Source organism: Crassostrea angulata, chromosome 4, assembly GCF_025612915.1.
Source record: "Crassostrea angulata isolate pt1a10 chromosome 4, ASM2561291v2, whole genome shotgun sequence".
In the NCBI taxonomy this organism is placed as follows: domain Eukaryota; kingdom Metazoa; phylum Mollusca; class Bivalvia; order Ostreida; family Ostreidae; genus Magallana; species Magallana angulata.
In genome coordinates, this window is record NC_069114.1 from 41,879,668 (window position 1) to 41,891,944 (window position 12,277).

The window sequence follows — 12,277 nt, forward strand, 5'->3', positions numbered from 1 at the left end:
ATCATTAAGGAATATTCATAGCTAATTAGATAACTTTATTTAACACATTAAAAATATTCATTCTATTTTACATATTTGCATGTAATCTCTGTGTACAAAACAATGGCTTGGTTGTTACTTATTACACAAACAGTCAAAACAAAGAAGAATTGTTATCTTTTACGTAAAATGTCTTCGTATTTTCATGCTAGTAAATCTTCAATTGCAATACTGTTAATTTCATTCTAGTTTATCCATTTAAAGTTACACTTGGTGGTGTAAAAAAAACAAATACCAATGTATTCAAATAAATGATTGTAAATTTCAACTAAATGACGTGCAACTATTTAGGGTAATTTGCAGTCAATGCCTGAGTCGCTTTGATGCCCTGACGGGGGAATCGTACGGCTGCCGTCTCTTGTTTCTGGACTTTACAAAGCTAGGCAGTGGTTCCTCCTCTTCAAGAGCAACTCTCTTCACACTTGCTGTGGCATCGCCAGATTCTAAGTTGGGATAGTCTAGATGATGCTTGGTTTCCTCACAGCTTTTTTCAGAATCCAGAATTGTATATTTTGTTTTGTTCTTTTTCACAAGTTGAACCGATTTGAAGATTTCCTCGTATTGATGATTAGACTCGGATGTGTTTTGTTTATCTATCTCTGAAGAACTCTCATCCTCCAAGATTTCAGATAATTGAGGCTTGCTCAGTTGATGTAACTGATTTTCCATTTCACCAGAAATTTCTGCAGAAGTGTCATTTGAAATAAGATATTGTTCCTCACAATTAGAAGGGGACATAACTTCTGCATTATCAATCACCAGCTCAATTTTGGAAAGCTCTTCTTTTGATTCAGCAACTTCACTATAACCAGAAGTTCCTTTATCAGTCTCATCATCTGCTTCGGTTTTTACAACAATTTCAGGAGATTTATTCTCAAAGTTTTCTTCACATGTTACAGTTTCTGTATTTACCTTGGAAACTTCAGTTTCATCATTATTGCCCGACAGAAACTCATCTACTGATTCATTTTCTTGATTGTTTTCTTCCACAGTGTCCTCCCCAGAATTATCTCCCTTTTTCTCCTGATCAAATTTCTGTAGATCAACTTCCTTTCTTATTGGAGGACTTTCATTGTTATCTTCATTGGCTGCAGTTGAATTTTTCTGTTCATGAATGTTTGTATTATTTGTTTCAGTCTCAGAATTAGTCTCCAGCAACTCATTTATATGACAATGAATCATGTCATTTCTTTCTACCATTGGCTCTTGTGCATTTGTGTTATCTTCTTCCTCTTCCATACCCTGCACCTGTTCTTGATCTTTTGTAATCTTTCCTTTCCTCAGTAGTTCATCATCACTTTTTGAGGCTTTTGCATCATCTTTGAATTCCAGATCACTGAATGATTGCTCAGTTGCTGAGACTGCCTTCATGGGTCTATTTTGTGTCATCCACACTTCATTTTCCAACAGCCCCTCGATAATCTTATATGACCTCTTTTTGATAGGTCTGTTGTTTTCATCTTGATATTTTGAAATCATCTGAAAATTTTCACTGGATGTGGAAGGCTGCACATATTGTGGAACATCATGCTGTGGATAGACACATGACACAGTTTCATTATACCCAGGTAATGGATACTTTTCCAAGTTGTTCTCAAAAGTTTCCAAGTCCCCATTAATGGCGTGAAATGCAGAGGACATAATGGAGCCAAATTCTACACCCTTTCCTTGACTTCTTGGGCATGCACCAGGTGCTGGTTGGGGTATACATTGGTACATATTTTCACCACCATAATGCACAGGATTGATTGACACTTCATTGTTTCCAAAGTTTTGAACCATGGTGCCAATATGATGCCCCGACGGAGTCTGCAGTGGAGTAATATGAATCTCATTCTCTTCAGCTACCCTTTGGTTGTTACCAGTTGTTTGAATAACCACCATCTGATTTTGTTTCTCTAGATTTTCTGACAACATAGATTCTTGAGAGGTGGACGGACAACTTAATTTTTCAATTGACGATGGTGAGCTCCCGTGTTGCTTATTGGTATTAACTTCCTGAAGCACTGCCGTGTTTGATGTGTTGATGAGCCTATCAGAACTTGTAGATGTGGACAATTCAGTCCCCGAAGAGGTCGGCTTGATTTGGTTTCTGCTGAGGGTGTGGGAGGCCGGGGAGGGACAGATTTCAATGTCACTGGGACACTGCTTCACTGTGGGGAAATAGCTGGCTGTTTGTTTGATGGGAGCATTTGTATGGTCGTCATTGAGGTATTGTTGCCATCTGTCAAAGGGGGAAAAAAACATCTCTATAATTAAAACCATAGAACAGAATAAAGAATTTTTTTGATCAAATTGAAAACAATTATATTTTACATGTATTGTATATATCCAAACTAAAAATAACATACCCATTAACATCAACCTGCAGCTCCGTCGGTCTGACTGGATTGATGTAATTATCAAAGTAGAACGGAGCGTATGGATCAGATAAAACACTCTTGGTATGAGTTTCGGGAATACTACCTAATAAAGAAAGGGGGAAACTTAGAGCTGATGCGGATACTGTGTTTTTCAAATAAATTAAAAATTCTAGACAAGTAGAAAGTTGTCAATGTGACAGCAAATCAGGCTTTCTTTTATGTGAACTGTATCCATAATCCATGCAAAGTCTGAAATGCTAAACACTACCTAATAGTACCTATCCAGAGAAATGGAGTACCCTATATGCAGTATTCTGTGAGAAAATGACTAAGCTCAACAGCTGGTATTTTTTTCATAAATTATCAAAAATCAAAATCTTAACAATATGCACACCTCTGATATATGTATGATTGATCTGCAAAAGAACAACTTCCTATCTTGAAAACTGTAGGAGGAGTTATCCGTACAATAAGGGTACCCTTTTGTCAGCCACCCACTCACCATTTTCACCATTTCAATAATCAGATTTTTCTTTTGGAAAACCCGGTTAAAAACTTTTACAAATCTTACAAGTTAAATATTATAGTTAGTTCTATTAAACATTACTAATAATAATATGCACATCTATAATATATGTACAATTGATATGCAAAACAACAACTTCCTATCTTGAAAACTGTAGGAGGAGTTATCTGTACAATAGGAGTACCCTATATGCAGTATTCTGCGAGAAAATGACTAAGTTCAACAGCTGGTATTTTTTTCATAAATTATCAGAAATCAAAATCTTAACAATATGCACACCTCTGATATATGTATGATTGATCTACAAAAGAACAACTTCCTATCTTGAAAACTGTAGGAGGAGTTATCCGTACAATAAGGGTACCCTTTTGTCAGCCGCCCACTCACCATTTCAATAATCAGATTTTTCTTTTGGAAAACCCGGTTAAAAACTTTTACAAATCTTACAAGTTAAATATTATAGTTAGTTCTATTAAACATTACTAAAAAGAACACATCATGATCAATGTTCCAATGTTTATCATGGAATCAAATGAGGGGTTAATTTTTGTGTTTTACTTTAAAGTAATTGGAAATGAAATTAAATTCAAATTGATAGACAATTTCTTCAAGTATAGAGTTTATTTATGAAATATGTACATAAATGTACTTGACTTAATTTTAGTGGTAACCTTTTGCTTTGCTTCATTTACAATAAAGTGTTATTAAAACAGTTATACATAGGTCTAAATAAATCCAAATGTGCTAATAAATGGAAACACTTATGGGTTGAGCCTGCCTTTAAGTTGATTATATCAGCTACCCATAAGTCCACTTTGGATGATTCTACATTAAAATGCTGTATAAGTACTTGCCTTGGTACAAGAGATGGGTCTGTGGCCCTTGTTCCACCCCAGGGAAGGGGAATGGCCACAGGGGGTCAGCCTTGTCTGGAAGGTTAGGAAGTGTGGGTATGGCTATTGGCTGCTGTAGGTCGTCAGGGGAATGGCTGTAATCATGACCGATATATGAGAATGCCATCATTCAACATATTTCTATTACATTGATTTCGTATACACAAGTTGAACCAAAAGAATATAATTTTATACAGCATCTTGAATTCCATTCTACAAAGTACTGGAGATTTGATATAAAGTATAACAAATTTTTGAGTGTCAACTCTCCCTGGCCAGGTGATTATATTTTTCTTCAGTTCGTACATGGTTCATAACGCATTCTCATTTCAAAATATTGGAGATTATAGATGAATTAAACTTTATTTAATTTTGATTAAGGCCTGTGAACCAGGTCACAATACATGTTATCCTTTTATTATACCCCCGCAAACGAAGTTTAGGGGGGTATATTGCTTTCACCCTGTCCGTCTGTCTGTCCGTCCGTCTGTCTGTAGACGCAACTTTGTCCCCCCTGTAGAATTTTTTATTACTGCATGGAACAGTTTGAAAATTTGTACATATGTTGAACACCATCTGAAGATGTGCACCTGCAATTTTTTTTAAGATCAGACAACATTTAATGATTTTATGACAGTTTTTATTTTCCTTATTCTATATATTGTACACTAATGTTGAAAAGTAAGGGAGGTAATCCTTACAGATTTTATTAATTAATTAATAGAAAACACTCTAAAATATATTTATATAAATACATCCAGATGGAGTTTTTTGTCTTTATGTCTTAATTAATTAAAAAAAAATTATTTTTTTTAGTATTCTATCAACTGACAATGCAAAGTTTTTGTTTGTCAATGGTAAATTCTTAGGAGCTAATAAGAACATCAAAGACAAGTGTGGCTGAATTCATTTGTCCCAAGGGAGCCATTATCTGAGCCATGGCCAGATGGAGCATGTGTTTAGGAGAAATTGATAATCTGTAATATGGGTGATGGTTTTGGGGCTATTTTAAAACTGTTTCTTGTAAACCAAAAGGTCTATCATTATAAGGAAATAAATAATATAATTATTAATAAAGAAGTTAAACTATTTTTAGAGGTTGTTTAAATTTATTTGTCAAGTAAATTGATGAAGAGACCCTATTGGGCATTAATTTAAATGAAATTTAAAATTACTGATATGATTGTAGTGTTTTGGCAATTTTAAAATTGTTTGTAATATTAAATTTTCTTTTTTTATTACATATTTTTACATAGTATGGTAATTATGGTAATGTTTTGCGAGTTTATTAAATTTAACAAGTTAATCAAAGAAAATCATAGTCCTATGGGATCAATTTTCTGATATGGAGTTCCATTGTGTCATAGGAGAAAGTGAGGAAAATTTGAAACGACTAATTGCATCTGTCAAGACTCTTATTAGAAAGATATTGAAAGTTTTATCAACAGAAGAGCATTGCTTGGCTACCGGTATTTCTATTCACTGCAAAGGGAGGGATTATTGTCATTTTGTTGGTTTTTCTTTAAATCAATTAAATTTAAAAAATAAATCATCAAATACATACATTTGTAAATGTATTACTGTTATAGATATGTATTTACAGTGAAATTCTGACAATTTTGATTCTAATTTTTCTTTGTTAACTAATTTTTATTTTTTTTTACAATTCTAGAAATTTTTTTTTGTATGTGTTCCAAACCTTTATTATTCAATTCAATTATTTGTCCCATTTGAAATTAGCCTAGTGGGGGTATTAGTCCCATTGGGACAGTTCTAGTTTGCTAATTGCTTTTGTTATTTGTCAAAAGAAAACTTAAAACATTCTATCAATGCAGGTTATATAAAAATTAAGAGCAGTTTTATTCTTTAGGGACTAAATTTTATTCAAGAATTATCATTTTAGATTAAAAATCAAGCAAAATTTAATTAAGGCAGCTATTAAAATATCGATCTGCTTCTACAGTATTCACTGTATACATGTATATATACTAGATATGATATCCTGCACAAGTGCGCAAAATAACACTTTACACATTGAGCTTTTTATTTTTTGTATACATTTATTGTACATGTACTATGTCCAATTAAATCTTTTCTCTTAATGGCTTTTTTTTCACCTATTTTTTAAGAATTGAAATCATGAAGCAGCAGGTTAGATATATGGAGGAGTGCACAGGAATGACTGAAAAAAAATTACCAACTTTTTGTAGCAATTGAAAATAATTTCATTTTATATATATGTACCTTTCATTAGCTGTCATTTGGTGCACTGCTTGTTTTGTTTTCTGCTGTGTTTCATTCCCTTGATGTGGGGCAAACTGATTCAGCATTGTCTGATTTACTGGTAAATGTGCTCCCAATGTCTCCTGAGTGAGGAGTTTTTGTGGATGTTGTTGATTGACTTGTCCTGTCGATGGTGTAACAACTGTGGATGAAACCCTTGGTCTTGTCATGGGAACAAATGAACTGATCTTGGACAGTGGTGTGTAATCTATAGAAATATAATGTATAGGAAACACATTTACATTTATCAAAAAATGTTGTTAAATGCGGGTAGTGTAGAAGGATCCATTCCCAATTGAAATCTGGCTGTTTTTCCTCAAAATCTAATTGAAAAATTCCCAAAATAACTGTTTAGTATTGTGTTATAAAAGATAGGATGCCGACTTTGCAGCTATGCTGAATGAGGCATCCTTATATATGTCAATCAAAATGTCAGAGTTAATGTTCTGTTAAGTATGGTTTTATGATGAAAACATTAATTTAATGATTTAACACATATTAATATGCAAATGAAAATAAAGAAAACTGTATAAACTATTTGTTTTTTGCTAACTTGCATTGAGCCATATTTGTAAAACGATTTTTTCCAAAAGAGCAATGTTTTGATAAAAAATTCCCAGTTGAAAGAATACAGGACCCTGTACCATAAAGGGTTGTAATGTCATATTGGCCTTAACAGCTGAAAAGGAGCAAATTTGGTTATCTAACAAGTTTAAATACATTGTACCTATTTCCAGTATGTTTATGAAAAAGCTCTTTTTTAAAATTACATATTAAACAATAATTTAGACTGTTTCCTCAAAGTAATGGCTATATGAGTAATATATGCATACCATATTTCAAGCCATAAGAACTGGGTCGTCCAGGTCTAGCGGTTTGGTATCCAGGGACTGGTATTGGTTGTTTGCTGAACCCCCTTGTGTAGTCAACCTGTGTTCCAGTTGCTGCCATTGCTACTGGGTCTCTGTACATCATGTGAGAGCGAGATACAGGAGCAGGCTGGGTATGAGTAGACATAATCGGAGCTACATCTTTTCTGATACCTTTAAGGATGTATTAACAAAATAAAGGTTATTCGCAAATTCTGATCAATTTCATATGTAAAATCGGATTATATACAAGTAAATTTGCTGACCTGTTTGTAACTGGGGTCCATTATGGACACATGTTGCAGTGTTCTTCAACTGTTCAGATGACATCACATCCTGCTTAAATTCTTTGAATGTTGAGACTGGGAGTGGATGGTTATAAACCCTTTGCTGAGAACTTGATGAAACAATTACTTGTTTCACAGTAGACTGTATGGTCTGGGCATCAATCTTAGAGTCTTGTTGATGTTTTTGTTCATCTAATGTCATTGTGTTAGATTTTACTTCGCTACTCATTTGGGAGTCTCCTATTTTGACAGATGATTTGGGAGGGGACAATTTATCATCATCCGTACCTGTAGAGTAGGCCTTTGTGCTGATGTTACCAGAAGACTGGCTGTCTGGAGGTGCTGGAGCAATTGGTCGAAATTTTGTCTCCATGCCTTGTTCTTTGCCGTCTGCTTCCTTGTTGGTTACAAACCTTTGCCACATGCGAGCGTGCTGAGAGTCTTTCGAGTTCTGACGTTTTGTGATGTTTGGTTGATATATCCAACCTGATAATTCAAAATTGATCAGTGTTGTAAAGGCTAAGCTCATTTTACCTTTTTAATCCCCATGCATCACCATTTTAATATAACATATTTGTCTCAACATTCATTAAAGATTTTTTGGTTTTTCTTGATGTTAATTTTCTTTTTTTTAAATCTTGATTCTAATTGAAATTTAGACTGTTTTAGCATATATTTTAATTTAGTGGGGTGAATCTTAATCGGACTGAAATAACATGGTACTCTCACCATTTGAGAGTTATCTCCCATACCAGGGAGACAGTGAGCTTAAAATTCAACAAAGTATGGCATTCAATAATGTACAGTAGGCCTATTCAACCATTTGTCAACCACCAGTACCTGGAAAGTCTCTCCTGTGCTGGTTTTTCACTCGCTCTGCCTCAAGGTAGAAATGTTGTTTCTCAGGTGTGGGAAGATTAGCCCACACTTGTCCAAGCCCCACACTGATCTCAGCATTGGAAGCATTGGGCATCTGCTCTGCCAATCTGCCTCGAAATTCTCTTGCCCACAGCATAAAAGCATTCATCGGCCTCTTTATTTTTCCATTTCTGTTCAGATGGTTTGTTCCACGGTTGCGGTATTCTATGTTAGTTCCTGCAAAGAGTATTAACAGAGGGAATAAATAAACTTAGTATGATTATTATTGCAATGAATCATGATTTTTTGAAAAATACAGCGGTGTGTGCATATACAAATTGAGTAACGTGCGTAAACGTTATGAAAATTTGTATGCATAACATCGCTGTATGCAGTTTTTTTATAGATGATAGATCTGCAAATGGCTTGCATTAGGCAATGGAAATAAATTATAGTTTTTTTTTTCAAAACGTTTGGCAAAAAATGTTGATCTATGGCAATAAAAATATACATATTGTATTAAATCATTGATAAATTTTATTTCAAAGCTAATAATTCATTTTGGTAATTTTCATATATTAAGAAAATACTTCACATTCTACTACAGTTATTGCCGAGAATAAAGAGATGCCGCGGACATTATTCTGCAATATACCACGAACGTCATCAGTAAATTATCAGATCAGAAATACCTATTTGTCTCGCACTGATCATGGAAGTACAACTTCAAACCGTAAAAAGTTTTAAAACCATGTCAATTTCACCTGTTAGTTCCAGTCAAAACAATGTGTATTGCCTCAAATCTTTATTTTTAAGAGATCAATGCGGCTGGTCATAGGACCTCCCTAGCACATTTTCACTGCGTGTTTTTACATAAAATATAAAATGTGTAGTAGTAATAATCGTATTAAATTGCCCTTAAAATATTAGGAATGTGATTCAAAGATATTTTATGAATAAGTGAAGATTATTAAAATCCTTAGAAAATGTCTGTCGTCTGCATGGATACACATGTAAACATTACTAACAAAACCGTTGGGGTTACACGGAACAGCCGTCAAAATGACCTTATAGATCATCTCTCAACGATCTGTAGAAATACTGGGCTGTTAGTAGAATAGAAATAAAGTTCTTGTTTTCGTGAATGTTGCAGGATAACCTCCTCAGTCTCGAAATGTTGTTTGAAATATAAAAGCCTCGGCTTTTATATTTCAAAACAACATTTCTCGACCTCGGAGGTTATTCTGCAACATTCACGAAAACTCGTATTTTATTTCTTAAATAAAAAAGTTTGGCCTAGATTGAAAATAAGGATTTTTTAAAATATTTTTTAAAAGCACTTTTTGGAATAATAGAAAAATTCACGTTTCAAACCATAAATTAAGATCAAACCTGGCATAACTTTCTCCGTAGTATTTTTCTTCTCTTGGTCATCAGGTTCGGTTTTTATTTCAGAACTTTCTTCAGCAGGTCTTAATCCGCCATCTGGGGTAACAAGGTAAATCTGCCCATTATGACTTGCCTGGAAGTTTGGAATGACAGACCTCTGTCTAACAGGTTCGGTTTTTATAACAGAAGTTTGCTGGGGTGTTGTTTTCTGGGTACCATTTTCAAAGGAGTTTCCTTGCGAGTCTAAGAAATTTCCATCGATGGGTGCTCCTGCAAGGCCCGAAGAAAGCACAACGTTGCCTTTCACATTTATCTTTAGCTTCTGTACATCCTCCTCTGATAATTGTCGCCCGTCTTTATCAAAGTAAAAATATTTTACCATAGTAGGTTTTTGTGTATTGTCATTATTGTACACAGAAAACCCATTTTTGATCCCCTGTTCCATTTTTTCTTTGCTTTCAGATTGCATCTCGTCAGAAAAAAATCGGTAAATTATGACATCATAATATATAGTAAATGACGTAACAAATGAAAGAACGACGTCATTTAGCGCGATTCTATCACGCTGCAATGTTTGGTTGCCACGCATGGAATTTGTTTACAATATTTACAGCTGAGTGAACATGGAAGAAGGAACTGTTATTTACAGTAGAGAGCTGTTTGATCCTACAGATGTCAATGACTTCAGAAATCGACGGGTTCTCATAGATTTACAGGAGAAGACACCATCGATATCTTTTTACATCGCCAAAGAAGATGCATATATTGCAAGTCTTACCGGTATTATAAAGTCCAATCGAACAAAGTTTCTTTTAATTGTTCCAAACAAGAGAGTTATGAAGGTAAGTAAATTGTTTTTGTATAGAATTCTTTAATTGGTGTTGTTTATAAGGTTTTGAAAACTTTCTGAATTTGCGTTGTGTGTCGCATCTCCAAAATATCATTAACAATAAATCATCTGCCCGTGCATAAAATATTTTTTATGCATTCATACATTTAAATCTGATATATAAATCACAAACCACATTTATAAATTAGTATTGCTGCACATGCGCGGATCTAGAAGGGTTCGGACCTGTACCAAAAACCTCACTGAACAACCTCCCAAATCCCCCCTAAAAAGAACCCAGATTATTCCTACCAACCCTCCCCCTTCTGTACGTAAAACTCTAGTGTCGCGCATGGTAAAGTCATTCAATCTTACCATGGTAAGTTTCTTTAAAAAAAAATTCTGCCAGTGTGAGCTCAAATAATCATCATACAAAGGCAGAATACCGGTGATTTTCTAATGTAAAACCCACCTTTTTAAAATATATAGCTAGTTTTACTGTGGGAAAACTACTATGGGGGAAAAGGTGCTGTAAAACACCGATAACCCCCCCCCCCCCCCATGTCAAACCCACCGTTTTTATACTGATGAACTTTACAAACGTACATCTCGTGATCTTGTTGAGATTGATCGTTAGAATTATAGCAACGGAATGAATGGTTAAATCTATTTTCCTCACTCAGACTCTTACGTAAATGTCTTACCGGTAATACAGAATTACAGGTACTCACTTTATATGAATTACAGAGATGTAATTATGAACAGTGGAAAGCTTTTAAGTGGTTCAAACAGTTATAAAAGTAAAGCGGTCGATCATTGTTTATTCTATTGTTTCGATAATATTCTTTTTTTATTTAGAATTTTTTTTAATTATTTAAATACGGTATAACTTTTAGGTAATTGATTCTGAATTTCCCGGTGAAATGTTACTTAGAACGAATTAAGCTATTTTTCTGATTTATGCAAATGATTTCCCGGTATAATATTACTTAGAACGAATTAAGCTATTTTTCTGATTTATGCAAATGATTTCCCGGTATAATATCACTTAGTATTAATGAATTAAGGTGTTTTTTTTCATTTCATTTATGTAGGAGATTTTGAAACATATTTTCAAACTGACTGGTCAGCTGTACGAGGATATTCCCATCGTGTTTCGTCAGTCCCACGTGACTTTAGCGCTATACTTAAAACATTGTCTGATGAGCGGTAGCTGTAGCGATACAGCCCTTAGTCAAACACGCCCTTATATTCATTATGATGGTTTACTTAAAGAGAAAAAAGAAAACGAAGTTCTAAGAAGCATTGGATTGTAGGAGAGTGAATAAAAGTACATTTTGTTTGATTTCTTTAAGAGTTTTTGTATTTAAAATATCCAAAAGGCCGACGCATTTAACAAAATGCATACTATTATAGAGATTGGAAGCGATTACAATATCATTACTTATAGGGGTAGTTATTGACTGTCTACAGTATTGTTAAAGTGCATAGAAGACGAGGCGTTGCGTCCGAGTCCCAAAAAGTAAAAGAGGTGTTCGATTCGGAGAGATGTTGCATTGATTGTCACATGTATACAGATTACACGTGACCTCTCTACCTTCCACACAATGATGACCACTAACATATAAATGTTCAAACCTTAGAAAATAACTATCATACATTTAGCATTATATTCTTGCTCGATTTGTGCTTTTCGTTGTCTATATATATAGTAAATAGACTTATCTATCTCATGCGCCTGAAGGCCCCTTAAGCTAACGTTTATGTATCCGTCGAATTTAAGATTTTATGGCTTTCTAGCCGGTTGATCAGAAGACTTAATGACTGGCTATTTTCTACTAAATGAGCAAAGTGTAACAAATAATGCTGTATACGTTGCAAACCAGACATCGATTCAAGGTGTACAATATAAGGTAACTGAGCGCTTCCTGCGATGAAGAT

The 12,277-nt window shown here is 34.3% G+C and overlaps 2 protein-coding genes across 3 annotated transcripts in view; one reads left to right on the forward strand and one right to left on the reverse strand.

Moving 5' to 3' along the window:
- Positions 1-21: 21 nt before the first annotated feature.
- On the reverse strand, positions 22-10,052 carry LOC128179801 (uncharacterized). The gene is made up of 8 exons (XM_052847410.1): positions 9,511-10,052; positions 8,101-8,355; positions 7,240-7,746; positions 6,938-7,147; positions 6,066-6,312; positions 3,779-3,916; positions 2,391-2,501; positions 22-2,263 (listed from the first exon to the last, which is right to left on the reverse strand). Exons 1-8 carry the CDS (start codon positions 9,974-9,976, stop codon positions 343-345), a joined length of 3,855 nt encoding a protein of 1,284 aa, XP_052703370.1. The 5' UTR covers positions 9,977-10,052; the 3' UTR covers positions 22-342.
- Positions 10,053-10,060: 8 nt separating this feature from the next.
- The window catches only part of LOC128179800 (uncharacterized), a 31,883-nt gene continuing 29,666 nt past the window's right edge, over positions 10,061-12,277 (forward strand). Inside the window, exons 1-2 of one of the 2 annotated variants that reach the window (XM_052847408.1) lie at positions 10,061-10,349; positions 11,431-11,661. In XM_052847408.1, the coding sequence (XP_052703368.1) occupies positions 10,131-10,349; positions 11,431-11,652 (441 nt within the window). In that variant the 5' untranslated portion in view covers positions 10,061-10,130 and the 3' untranslated portion in view covers positions 11,653-11,661. Of the gene's footprint in view, positions 10,350-11,430; positions 11,662-12,277 lie in introns of those variants that run through there. The other variant, XM_052847409.1, reaches the window with a different exon arrangement.